Below are 14357 nucleotides of genomic sequence, written 5' to 3'. Positions count from 1 at the left end.
TTTGTCATTTGTGGGGCACTGAAGCCATATCTCTAGTTTCCAGGAACTGTAATTCAGTCCACCCATGTTTTCTCTGTAGGCATAGTCCACACACTTTAAAACACATTGCCACAGCCCTAAGTACAATAGACTTGATCCTTTCTATTTTTTTTAATGGGCACTGGCTTTCTTAGGAAGCTGAATTCTGCCACCTAGATTTTATAGGAATTATGACACATATCCAGTCCTGCACAGAGTCGTCATGTGTCAAAAGATTCCCAAGACCTGTAACCTTGATGGGGCGATTGCTAGATGGAGAACTTTCCCTCCTAATTATCAGAAATGATAGTTCACCACCTGGTGGTGGCCATTTTCAGAAATTAAAGACTTCCTCCTTCTATCCTACAGCTCCCATGGCTTCCATCTGATGAAATGGTTTATACTTGAGTTGGAAAAGAAACAGGACAGAGCCTATGAGAAAGTAGGAGGGAGTTTTTTAATTATCAAAAATTGCCCCCTGCCAGTTATATCATCACCATTCTGCAGGCATAAGTTACACAACAGAAGTTTCAACTACTGAATATGATCGTGAGAAATATATTCATGCCTGAATATGTGTAACTAAAATATTATGTTTTTCCCCCCTACAACAGTGAAGATAATGTTCCTGATCGTACAGAGGTTAGAGAGAAATACCGTGGTCATCTCATCAATGCTTTGAGTGAATATGGTCCCAATCTCCTTGCCTACTTTGGTTCTTTTGTTACTATTGGCCTTCTTTGGTTTGTTCACCATTCGCTTTTCCTTCACGTGACGAAAGCAACTCGACTGATGAGTCTCCTTAATACTCTTTCACTGGCATTTATTGGAGGTCTACCTCTCGCGTATCAGCTGACCAGTGAGTTTGCAGATAAGTCTTCTTACAATGAAATAGAAGCCATCCAGGTTAGCTGTGTCACCATCTTCTTTGCTAGCATCTTCCAGTTTGCCATATGGACGGCTGCCCTTTTCCACCAAAGGGAGACGCTCCATCCTTTTGCTAGGTACGGGGGCAAAGAACATGCCTTTATGTTTGCCAAGCTTGCTCTCTACCCGAGTGTAAGCCTTACGGTCTTCTTCCTAACATGTATTGTAAGCGAGCTGAGTACAACTATTTTCCACCTCACCCAGATCATTGTTCCATTTGCCTTCCTTCTGTTGCGCATCTGTGTCAGAATTGGTTTGGTGGCGCTGAAGTTTGCTGTGTCTCTGTTCAGACCAGAGCGCCATGTCTTAGAAGAAGAAGAAGAAACGGCATATTTGTCGCCTGGTGAAACATTATCTTAGCTTTCTCTGCACTTTTCTTGGAAAACCCTAATACTGCGGTGGCCCTTTATTTTTGAAATGTAAATGCTTGCAGCAGAAAGACTTCAGAGATGCAAATCCAAGAGATGAAGAATCATCATCGTCACAACCCTATTGCCCATATGTAATCTGCAGATTAATATTTTCAGCCCATAGGGTATTTGGCTTAAGATAATATTTATTAAATGATCAGCCTATATTTTTTGAGTGGAAGTAATTACAGGAGAACATCAGGACTTTGAATTCAATATTATGGGATCAGTTGTCTGTGAGATGCTGGTAGTTATCACAGGCAGTAATAATCCAATATCAATGTACACGTTAGCTCCATGTCGTTGAGTGTCTGATGAGAGAGAGGCATGCATTTAGTTGTTAGGTATTCCAAGTGGTGTCCCTAATGCTGAATTAACTATTGCTCCATGTCGTGTACAGATGATGTATTTGGGGTCTGGTGTTGGGTCAACTGAAAGTGAAGCCATGAAACATTGCCATTGAGAGCAATTTTTTTAAAAAAAGAAAGTTAACCCAGAGCTGCTGGAAGAATTTACCAAAGTGTTACTACTCAGGGGGATGCCTAAAATCTCACGCTAGTGGCTAGCAATGTGAAAGCTGTACTGTATATAAAACCTCATAGAGCATCTGGTGGTTCTCACAAAATGTCGAAACTTAAACCTAAGAGGGATGTGAAATAATTTCAAGCTCTGGTTTCATATCTCTTGCTTCTCATGCTCTGTTACACAACATGTATATGTCCAGTATAAACACCAGTGTAAATGTATCTAGGCTGTGGTTAAGCAACAAGGCAGCCTATTTATTTTGGATATTACCGCTAAGATGAAACCATAATGTCTGTGCCTGATGACTGTCATACAGCTTCCCCTTAAAACGTCTGTGCATTAATGTCAGTCTAAAACACAACTGTACTCTCAAGAAGCCTGCCATTGCCTAATGTACTATTTCCATGCCTTCTTCTTAGCTGCACTTTAGTATGAAAGGAAAATGATACTTGCTTTGTGAGTGATGTATATAATCTTGCAAGAACCTTGTTGTTGACTGATCATAGTATTTTTTGCTTCTTGACAATGCACTATATTATACACTGAAATCCAACCTAAGTGATATTTCCTTAATGCTATTTGGTCCCTTAATGTTTTATACATTGTTAATTTTAAATGAGTTCAATATTTATCTTTTTTTAATTTATAACAGAATAAAAATCTATGTTTATAATTACAGCCCTAAGGAGTTAGCGCTTTTATTATATTTCATCAATGCTTTTTTTGGAATTAAGAGGGTCGTCTTTTTCACTATTTCGAATGAACCAATTGCACAGAGCAGAAGGAGCATATGTAAGAGCGTGTAGGCTAAGCAGAATTAGCAGGTGCTACTTTTGAAGTTAAATTATTCAGAACAATTCAGGAGAAATGAAATAATGTGTATTTGGTAAACCTTCCAAAGATTGGCTTTCCTGAGCCAGTTAGCCTGACACTTAACACTTATGTAGGTGGGAGTAAGTTCACTGCCATCTTAGACAGTGATAGCAATTACCCAGTCACACTGGTAAGGAAGTTTTAGAACATGTTTCTTTGTCTAGGTGAAGTTCCAGTTTGAAAACTGAGCACAATTTTTCTTCCATGCATGGCAGCTCTTGCTGTGGAGGACAAACGTACAGTACGTTCTTCATCATGGTCTTTGTGTGTCACATGTAAGAGCCCTACACCTGTGAGGTACCCTGTTTCCCCGAAAATAAGACCTAACCTGAAAATGAGCCCTAGTATGATTTTTCAGGATGCTTGTAATACAAGCCCTGCCCCCAAAATAAGCCCCAATTAAGTGAAACCCCCACCTCCACCATTGTGCAGCAACCAGAAGATGACATGACTGTATTTGAATAAATGTAGATCTTTGTACAGGAAAAAAAATCCCAAGAAAATAAGCCCTAATCCGTTTTTTTGGAGGAAAAATTAATATAAGACAAGACTGTCTTATTTTCGGGGAAACGCAGTACCTTGTATGGAACATTCTAGAAAGGTTCTTCACAGGAAGTCTCTTCTGTCCCAGCGCACACACTATGAAGATCCATATGCCCATATCTATCCAGGCTACCACTTGCCTCATGGGGGAAACAGGTATAGCTGGAGGAAGGGCTGCATATTACGGGCCAGGGTGGATGAGGGGAACATGGGAGGTTACAAAAATTTCTTCCGGCATGCTTAGCTTGGGCCTGAATAATCATCTTTTGGAACTTGTCTAGAGGGGCGGGGTAAAAATCAAATAAATAAATAATCGAAACTTAACTTGTGGTATTTTTTTCAAAGAACTTCTGGTAACTTACAGCAAAATTTTGTGGCGCTTCACCGAATAAACAGACAGTTCCATATGCACAAAATGTCTTTTTAATTATTATTTTTTTACCAAAATTAAATAGTACATAGGCTTTTTTTTCAAAAGGGTCACTTCCAGGGGCCTTCTAGCTGTAGTGGAAGATGATGTGCCCCACAGAAGAGCTGCTAGCCAATACCTATAACAGTAATGCTTACTTCCAGCAGGGAAGTTCAGTTGCAATGGTTACTGTTCTGGCCATATTGTTCCCATTCATCTATCCAGCCCTTCACAGCCTGATCTAGATTATAGGAGAACAAGACATGTCCATTGCTGGTAAAAGTGCTCCACCTCTACTGATAATGGTGGCTTTAAAGTGTCCTTATAAGGCAAATATGCTGGTTGCTTCAGGAAATTAAAATGATTCTATAGGTATATGATGCAACTGCTTTGTAACTACACTTTCAGGTCTACAAGGAAGGAAGCACTCCACACAGGTCTCCTATTTTTAAAAAAGTAATAACTCTATGTTGCTGCCAACATGGTTAACATACATTTGACATGTTTAGGAGGATGTTTGTACAAATAATATGAAGTTTGCAACCTTGAAGAAGGAAAGTTAATACATATTTGTTTTATTCTTAATGCACAGACAAGAGATTTTTGAAATGGCTTCCCTCCAAAAAACAGACTTATTCCTTTTCATCTCCATGTGTGATGGTATAGCAGAGAGCCTTGTAGTCCAGGTTTCCTCCTGCATCAATAGGAGAAGACTGGAACATCTGATCCATCTGTACATAAACAAGGAAATGCATATGTAATGGAAGAGGTTAGGCCTGTTGCAGAAGTACAAAGCGTTTTTGCAGTTTTTAAAACGAAGTCACTTTCCAAGCTTATGCGACTCAAAGCATAAGTATAATTTCAACTTAAGTAGCAGGAATGTGAGAAGGAAATTCGATCAGTGTTATATACCAGCAGGAAAAATGTCTAAATAGTTTTAACAGACAACTACGTGTGAAAAATATCTTCCCACAGAAGAACCACAATAAGTTAATTGTAAAAGCAGTAAATTTAGTACTGTTAATAACATTATATTAAACCATGTGTTTCCCCATGTGCCAATAATAATAATGTAGCATAGTCACTAAAAGCGTATGAGTGATTCCTTACTGATAATGATTGCACTTGGGCATGTGCATAACTAAGAAGCTATTTGCAATTCCTTAAATCTAAAACTGTCTGGTTCTCAGGTTAAACCATAGGCAGTCCCATCCTTTCCATCAAAGAGAAGCAGAGCATGTGTTTTGCATGCAGAAGATCACAGTTTCAACCCATGGCATCCAGCTGAACATCGGGTAAAAACTGAGAAAGCCTCTGCTTGAAACTTTGAAGACCTCTTGTTAGTGACTTCGGTTGTAGGGCAATGTCCCCCCCCCCTTATTATAATTACACTTCATGTCTTCATACGCAACTTGTGTTGCTTTAGATGGCCTTCCCATCTTGTACTGTTGATCAAACTAACCTGTCCACCTCTTGAAAAGTTTAATGGAAGTTAAAAAAAAAACCCCATAATTAATAAATAAATAAACAAAAACACCAGTACTGATTTTTAAAAAGAGAATACAAACCTCTTCAGCACTAAACTTATCACCTTGTGACATCATTAAACGTTTTATACTGTGGGAGTGGGGAAAAGAAAGGAAATTAGATGTTTATAACAAGCAAATGATGGAAATGAGAGTCAGAAGCAACTTTAAAAGTTGTATAAAAATAACTTCTGTGTTCAGTATTGGTTTTGAGACAGGTTGAATCCTCAGGATTTGGTTATATCTTGTGGGGGAGGCAGCACTAAAAGGTCTCTTTCGGGAGCGCAACATTTGCCAATACTGCTCCCATGGATTCCTTGACTGCCTGGTTACTTACGAGGGTCATGTTTGGTTTAGGAAAGGATAATCATTCCAGTAGGGAGATCCTTTCCAGCCCTGATAGAGTGTAGGCAAGGATGAGAAATACATAGCCCTCCAGATGTTCGTGAATCTTAACTCCCACTATCCCTCATAATAGACGTTTCCGATTATGGATGATGGGAGTAGCAGTCCAAGATTTATCTGGTGGGCCACACATCTCACCCCCTCTAGTACAGACAAGCTTCACATCAATGTTCCTCCTAATTTTCCACAAATACTGAGCGGAAACCCCATCTCGTGGGCGCAAAGTTAAGGCCGCGACTAGAACCAAATGAGTAGCAACACAACCTTCAGGTGCACAACACCAATAGAGCACTGTACAGCTGTGCAGCTTAGAGGGAATATTGCAATGGCTGAAATCCTGTTGCTTAGCATAAGACAAACTGCAACTCTTGGTCTGTTCCTCCTTGGTTAGAAAAGGGGGGGGGGGTCCTGGTTATGATAGGCCAGTGGACATGCACTCATTGGCTTGGTGCCAATGGCCAAAATCTATGGTTTGTGTTACTCTAAGCAACAGCTAGTACCCTATAAAATCTGTATGAGATATAGTATGATCAGCATGCTCAAAAGAGTAGATACCGGAACCAACCAACCTATGACGATGGTGGGCAAAGAGTTCAACATTCCTACTACTTGCCTCTTTTTTTATTTGAAATTCTTCCCTATGCAACACTTCATGTGTGATTTTGGGGGGCAGAATGATGTGAAGGCAATGGCCCATCAACATCTAGGACACTTTGCTCTGTACAAGTCAACAGGCAGGACCTCCCAATAGCCAAGAGGGATACTACACAGAAGGCTAATACTTACTAATCCTTGTTAATGTTTCCTTTACCCTCTGGGTCAAACATTTTGAATGCAGTAAGTATTGTCTCTTCAGTGTCCGTCCCTGTAGAAAAGAATGGAATACAGCTGAAACTAGGCGGGCAATGCTGATATTTGTGATGAATACGAAACAATATTTAAAACCAGATGTTCAGAATGCGCCACCTAGGGATAGAAGATTACTGACTCCAGTTGTTATCAGCATTTTGATTCAGTAGGTCTTATGCTGGGGTCCCTCATCGCAGAGTTCACTTTAGAAGCAAAGCCCTCCCTAAAATTGCCTGGAGTCTGCTGTGATCAGAAGCAGGGAATGGAAAGACTGTTGAATTTCATAAAATAAATTGGGCAAGATGAACAATTGACAAGGGACGACGTACTATAAGAGTGAGAAAGAAAATGCCAATAACGCTGCAGCCTTCACAGACAGTGATTTTAAAAGCCCATATAATGTTACAATCACCTATACATATGTGTGTGAGGAAGCAGCAGAGACGTGTTTGTGTGAACATTAGACCCAAGTTGTCTTGATACACCAGTATCATTCATGATGCCATGATGGACTGGGAGCCATTAAGATGCAAGAAGACAGCAACAGGTTTTGGTTTGGAAAAGTAATATGGGGAGAGCAGGATTTGAGGGATGTCTCCAGGAGTAGTTCATTTTAGAACAGCAAACGGCCCATCACTCTTACAATTTTAGTTCTCTTTCACAGACCGTTAACATTGTTATCCTAAAGATCAACATGTCTATTGGCACATGAAAGACTTAATACTATTATTTTGTATAAGTTTCATGGCCTAGACCAGCCACTCTCGATCTTTTTTTTTTTTTTTTTTTTTTTTGGCCACTGCCATAAATACTAGGCCAAATCAGGATTGTATAAGTCACATAACAAACGTTGTAAGATGGTCTGTAGGAGGATGGTTTCCAGTGCCATGTGCCAGGGCCCTTGAGGGAGCCATATGGTCTCTGTTGAGAATGGCTGGCCTAGAGCCTATTTTAACAGATAATTACTTAATTAATCGGAATCTTGACAGCATAATTAATTAATTAATATTATGCTGCCAAGATTCCGATTTATGGTAATCTTTTCCCACATTTTCTAGATAAAGAACACTCAGAAGTGGTTTACCATTTATTTCTTCTATGGATCTAATGTGTACAGCTAGCCCAAAGCCACACAGGCTGGCACTTCTCCCAGGAGGCAGAGTAGGGAATAGAACTCCCAACGTCCGGCTCTGCAGTCAGATCCCTAATTGACTGAGCTACCCAGCCAGGTACTTTATTTGGTACATCTCCACACATGTACATCTCAGTGGCATCCCAACAAATGCTATAATTACAACATGCTCTTCAAAAAGTTATTCCATGCCAGTTTCACATGTGTTCATTCATAAATACATCCCAGCATTAATTTGTAATGTTCAAACGTCTACACAAAAATTTAAAACATATTTCTTCACAAAAAATGGATTTATAAGGTATCTTTATTTTTTTGACAATCAAACACATTACAAATAGATAATACAATTAACTCTTTATCTTACTAAATATTGTAACAGCTATTAACACCAATCAACAAATTTACAATTAACCTCAAATCCCCATTCCATCCTAGAAAGCTGCCGACCAACAATCTGAGCAATCCATATTATTTCCTAAATCATGTGACTTCTCATTTAGTTCATTTGTGTATTTTAATAAAGGTTTCCAAGTTTCAAAAAACTGACTGTGCTTTATTTCTCCTCTGTATATTCTGGTCTTATTGGTCAATTTCTCCATCAAGAGTGTTTGCCATATCCTATTCAAAACTGTCTGTAATGAAAGATCTTGGCTGTTTTTCCAGCTTTTAGCAATCTCATACCTTGCTGTCTGTATAATATTTGCAATTAAGTAGGTTCTCATTTCCCCCTGTAAATGCTGAAAATAATAGTAATCTTTCGTTCGCAATTACTTTGTGATTAGTCAGTATTTCTGTCTAATTGATTATATCATGCCAAAATGCTTCTATTTTGGGGCAAAAAATCCACATGTTCCAAAGTTCCCTTTCGTCCACATTTTCGCTAACACTCATCTGATATATCCCTGTTGATTTTATGCAGCTTCATAGGATATAGCTGTCATCTGTGAACAACTTCAGAACCATTTCTTTCATTTTAGCTGATACTGAATTAAATGGATATTTTTATTTCATACGTCTACCCAAATCTCTTCAGGTATATTAATATTTAAATTTGTTTTCCAGGATGCTTTGGCTTCTCTGCCCTTACTATGTTCTTTCTCAATAATACATTTATATATTGATGAGGTCAATCCTATCCTTTTATTTTTATCTTTTTGTATACAGTATTGTTCAAAGTCCGTTAATACTCTTATAGGGCCAGATTTTTTTATATAATAATATTGCAAAGCTCCTTATTTGTTTTATTTGTAGCCAGTTGGTTCTTATTTGCTTTGTTTTCTCTAACAGCAATTGGTTCTCCTGATTCAGATACGTAAATCCTTAATTCTATATATTCCAATTTGTTTCCAATGTTTAAATTGCACATATTTCTCAGAGTTAAAGCTTGGGTGAGCCAATAGAGGACATAAGGGGAATATTGGAGGAGAGGTATCTTTATTTTGAAGTATATATTTTAGGATGTACAGACTTTTAAGTACATTTGGGGACATTTTCTATTGTATCATTTGAAGAAGTGCAAATCTGAAGATTAATTAAGTTCTGATCCCCACATTAATCTAGAACCTTCACAGAAGGTCAGTGATTCACACTGGGATTTGCAAAGACTAAATTCCTCAAAGACGATTTCAATTTTCCCTTCTGTTTGGGTTTCGATGTTTGCAGAATGTTACATATCGCTTTTAGTCTATAGAAGGACATTTTACTCATTTGCAACACAAATTTATTATCTCTTTTTGCCTTAATCTGTGAGACGCAAAGCTCCTCGAAACAAGTTTCAGGAAAAAATACGGTAGTTTTTGTAAGACAGACTTAAACTCACCACTTAGCTTTTCCCCAAACAGGTTCAAAAACATTGTAAAATTAATAGGTCCAGTAGCTTCTTTAAGCATGGATTCCAGTTCATCATCTTTGACATTTGTTTTACCTAAAAAAAGACAAAAATGACACATTGCTTGATCAGCATACTGTACATGGCGGGATGCCTACTCCCAGCTGGGACTGCCCATCCAACTCATTCCTCCTAGGCTGGACAGCTGAGGGTGTTAACCTCGAGAGAGACCCGGAAGGAGAGAACAAGGACCCAGCCGTTCTCTGTGGTCACACTCCACCTCTAGAATGAGCTGCCAAATGAAATTTACCTGGCCTTTTATTCAACTGTCTCAATTTTTTTATTTGTTTAATATTTGTTTAATTTATTTAATGATATGTTTGATTATATTGTTTTTATGTCTTGTGATCGTAATAAATTGCCCAGATTAACCACTGATTAGATGAGCAGAGAGAGCGAGAGAGAGAATATAAATGTATCAAATGTATGTATTTGTGCTTGATATTAAATTGAGACTGTTCCCAATTTATAAGTGGTGCCCCGTATAGCAACGTTAATCCGTTCCAGGATTAATATCGCTATACGGAAACATCGTAAAGCGAAATTAAAAAGCCCATTGAAACGCATTAAAACCTGGTTAATGCGTTCTAATGGACTAAAAACTGGCAGGGACAGGGTGGGTGGGTGATCCCGAAGGCTTCCAGGCAAAAGCCTGGAAGCCTTCAGGACCCCTCCTCCCTGTCCCCGCTGCCCCGCGCTGCCTTCCCTAGCCGAGATCGGACTCCCAGGAGCCCAATCCAGGCTGGGGAAAGCAGCGAGGGGTGGCTGCCAGCGAAGGGGACAGGGTGGGGGAGGGATCCCGAAGGCTTCGGGACCCCTCCTCCCTGTCCCCGCCGCCCCGTGCTGCCTTTCCTAGCCGAGATCGGACTCCCAGGAGCCCGATCCAGGCTGGGGAAAGCAGCGAGGGGTGGCTGCCAGCGAAGGGGACAGGGTGGGGGAGGGATCCCGAAGGCTTCCAGGCAAAAGCCTGGAAACCTTCAGGACCCCTCCACCCTGTCCCTGCCGCCCCGCGCTGCCGAGCCCAGGATGCCTGACAGGCATCGGGTCTCCCCACCTTCCCCCCGCGGCTTGGATCCAGCTTGGATCCGACCCGCGGGGGCTACCCCGGGCATGGCTGGACTCTTGGGAGTCCAGCCATGGCAGGGCTAGCCCCCGCGGGTCCGATCCAAGCCGCGGGGGGAGAGTGGGAGAGCGGGGGGGATCCGGATGCCTTTCAGCCATCCCGGGCTCGGATCCCACCCGCCACTGGTTACCCAAGGCTGGGTAACCGGCGGCGGGTGGGATCCGAGCCCAGGATGCCTGACAGGCATTGGATCCCCCCACCCTCCCCCTGCGGTGGCCTCAAAAGGACCCTTTGGAAGGGTCCTTCGAAGGCCACCGCAGGCATTTTCCCCCAGCTGAGTGGCGGGAGCGCTCCTTTGGAGGCTCCCGCCGCTCAGCTGGGGGAAAATGGTGCCTATGGGGAAAACATCGCAAAGCGATTTTTCCCCATAGGCACCTTCGTTATACGATCGCAAAAGCGATGGCATTTTTGCCATCGCTATGCGAATTCGTCGTTAAACGGGGCACTCGTTATACGAGGCACCACTGGTACTTGCAAAGTACTAGGGGGAAAATACCATACAGTATTCTAATGTTTCCCACATATTTAATTTCTTTTGCAGTTCTATGAATTCTGTGAATTGCAAAAAAGACAAGGAACTCAAGCAATTCATGGCAGTAGAAAAACTTGAAAAACAACCTTCAGTCCCTAGTCTTGCTTTTTGAATTAATGAAATATGGCACTTGGAAAAGAGTTGATAGACATTTTCTAAGAAGGTGACTGGAATTATATTAAGAGGAGAAAGCACATCTGCAATGAGGTGCCCTACAGGAAGGGTTCTGATGATCTGTGACATGGTGACACAGTTAATCATAATTTCAAAAGTGTACTATGTTCTATGCTGCCTTTGGAAAAAATCATATCTTGATTGTTATGATAATTATTACAAATATAGAACTTTAAGGGGAAGAGGTCATTTCATAATACTTGCCTAAGGACGCGTAAGTATCTTTTAAGTCTTCTTTATCAATGAAGCCATCTCTGTTCTGATCAATTAGTGTGAAAGCCTATTAAAAAGTTTAATAAGTTTATAAATCTTAAATGAGTCTAACCAGTTACCTGAAAAACAACAATATTTACATGCCAGTTCTAATCTTCCTTACCTGAAGTCTAAGCTCCATTTATTTCAGTGGAGAAGATTTTAGTTTTCAATGACTTAATGCCTTTTCATCAATTACCCAAAAGGCATGACTTTTAGAGGTGAATTGCCTCAAGTTTAGAAATCTCTGCAGGCATTATCTGATGCATACCAAATTGTGTGACTCACTATGCAGGAGACAGTGAGTCAAATCTATTAATATTATCATATTAATAAGGTACCTTATTAATATGATAAATTTTGAAGTTACAGCATTGTAGACTTGCCTTTTAAACTTAATAATTATAAACCATAAAGACCAGAATCATATTGGGGATTTTTGCCTATGCAAGTTTAATTGTATAAATTACACTAATTGGCCCTTGTTTATAGTTCATTATGGTAGTGCTCCTGTAACCATATCGTCTACAAATTAGAAGAGCTACAGAAGAACCAAGTTAATAAACTGCAAACAAGGCTATTTCCCAATTTCCTCCTCTCTCCCTGTTTGGCCAGCTAACATGACTTTCTCCAAGGAAACCCATCTCCCCAGGTGCAAATTCATAGTGAGTTAATTTGTATTTTTCTCACAAAATTATGGGGTTTTCTGTGTGTTTAATCTTCAGGACAGGATTCCTTTGAAAACTGATTTTTCAAGCATGAAAGTATGCCTGAGTCATGTCTGCCCCATGGAACTGAACTGAAGTGGAACACACTTCAGTTCAGTTAACACAAATCTTCTGTCCTTATTCTGTTTCCCCGTTTTGATATGACTGAGGCTGCAGTCCTGTATATGCTCTTCTGTAAGTCCTATTAAACATAGGGGGTTTACTTTTAAGTAAACATGCACAGGATTGTACTGTTAAAAAACTATTCAAAACTAATGTTGCCCTCTTATGTACTTTGCTGGACTTTTTTTATTGTTTGACTTTGTTCTTTCGAAGATCCATATATGCCAAGGTACCTAGGCTAAAACTAACACAGAGCCTAAACCCAACCATTTCTTAGTGCCCAAACACCTGCAGGGACAGCCTTTCTCTCCCTTCGTTCACACTGCAGTTTCTACTGAAAACCCTGCTATGCTGATTTCCTGGTTTACAGAGCCAGAGCCACAAGAGCTTCAGGCCAGAAGAAGAATTGTCTGTCCCCTGGTCCCATCAATAGAAGCAATTCCATCAAAGAACAATCCTATCAAATCCTGATTAATGGCTCTTATTCGAAAGAGATTTTCATGCAAACCAGTATTTGCACTGAACAGCCATCCTTTTCAAAGTTCTATTAAAAATACACTGACGTGAGCGACATCCAGTCTCACTTCTGATAGACAAACAATTCACTTTGTAATGGAAAAACTCCCAAATTGTCACTTCAAAATGCCCCTCTATATACGGGAAGGAGATTTCCTTACTTCCTTAAATTCTTGAATCTGTGTTTGTTCAAAGTTGGAGAATACATTAGAAGAAGCCCTTTGAGCCCGTTTGGCACCACCTTCCTTCTTCTTGGTTTTTCTGCTGGCCTGAAAGGAAGAAATAATGATCTCAGTGACACCATTCTCTTATTTGGCAGTGGTCTTGGCAAACCCATCAGCCGTAAATGGCCCCTCTTTCCAGTTAAGAACATGCAACCTGTAGACTCTCTTATAAAACATCCAGTACAGAGATTACATAAGAAGGGCCCTGCTGGATCAGGCCAAGGGCCCATCTACTCCAGCTTCCTGTATCTCAGTGGCCCCACCAGATACCTCTGAGGGCACACAAGACAACTGGATACCTGTCTCCTGATACCCCTCCCCTGCATCTGCCATTTGGTGGTACAATGAGGTCTACAATCCTATACCCTTCTACGTCAGAGAAAGCACCACTGAACTCAGTGGGACTTACTTTTGAGTAACTTGTATAGCAGCACTATCAGAAATAAATCCTTCTTTAACATAAGCACTCTTAAATCAATATCTCATCGATCCATAAGGTGATAATAAAATTTAGATCAGTTCTCCACATAGACTGAACTCACCATCTTTCCTGGGAAGCTATTCGGCTTGTCTTACTCCAGGAAACTTTCTATATAAAGTGCTTCTTATATGAAGGGGAGGATCTTGTCTTTACAGCCAGCATTTCCCCAAGGAGATCTGAAACGTCTCAAGAACCTGGAGCTGACAAGATCTACTCCATACATGGTCACAACTGCAAAATACCTGGTGTTCCCCAGTGGCTGAGCAGCTGTTACTGGTACTTGAAATCATCCAGTACATAATTTGTTTTGGTCACAATGAGCTAAAGTGGATATGACAGCACATGGATCTCATTTGAAAGAGAAATTTGCGCATAAAGCAGTGCAGTGTAGGAATGATGGTAATCTATTAGTTAGAATTTGCTACAAAATAGATGAAAATGGCTCTGAATTTTGAATTATTATTATTATTATTATTATTTGTTCATGTACAATTGGCATATCTTTTGGAGGCAAACTGACCCTAGGTTAAGAAAGTACCGTATTTACACAACATAATGGTTTTATCCCAACATAAGAATCATTATATTTTTCGAAAGAGACGGGGCACATGATATAAATTCAGATGAATCCTATCAATGAGACAATATATTAATATTCCTGGTGGTGGTGAGTTACACTGTATATTTGAGTTGAAATTCTATTTGTCATTTATGGTT

The 14357-nt window shown here is 40.2% G+C and overlaps 2 protein-coding genes across 2 annotated transcripts in view; one reads left to right on the top strand and one right to left on the bottom strand.

Annotated features, from left to right (window-relative positions):
* The window catches only part of TMEM175 (transmembrane protein 175), a 17689-nt gene extending 15131 nt beyond the window's left edge, over positions 1–2558 (top strand). Inside the window, exon 10 of the mRNA XM_020777984.3 lies at positions 633–2558. Coding sequence (XP_020633643.3) covers positions 633–1305 — 673 coding nt within the window. The 3' untranslated portion in view covers positions 1306–2558. The remainder of the gene's footprint in view (positions 1–632) is intronic.
* Positions 1351–14357, bottom strand: MYL5 (myosin light chain 5). The gene is made up of 7 exons (XM_020777987.3): positions 13702–14357; positions 13097–13204; positions 11542–11617; positions 9440–9544; positions 6423–6501; positions 5274–5322; positions 1351–4436 (listed from the first exon to the last, which is right to left on the bottom strand). The coding sequence occupies exons 1-7, from the start codon at positions 13702–13704 to the stop codon at positions 4338–4340; spliced, it is 519 nt and encodes a 172-aa protein (XP_020633646.2). The 5' UTR covers positions 13705–14357; the 3' UTR covers positions 1351–4337.

This window comes from Pogona vitticeps, chromosome 2 (genome assembly GCF_051106095.1).
Source record: "Pogona vitticeps strain Pit_001003342236 chromosome 2, PviZW2.1, whole genome shotgun sequence".
NCBI lineage: Eukaryota > Metazoa > Chordata > Lepidosauria > Squamata > Agamidae > Pogona > Pogona vitticeps.
Note: the sequence above shows the minus strand (reverse complement) of the source record. Positions and strands in the feature narration are given on the sequence as shown.

Coding starts and splice junctions, on each gene's coding strand:
- MYL5 (XM_020777987.3), bottom strand. Junction 11,618..13,096: donor AGATTCAAGAATTTAAGGAA/GTAAGGAAATCT, acceptor ACTTTTTAATAG/GCTTTCACACTAATTGATCA. Junction 5,323..6,422: donor GGAAACATTAACAAGGATTA/GTAAGTATTAGC, acceptor CCACTCCCACAG/TATAAAACGTTTAATGATGT.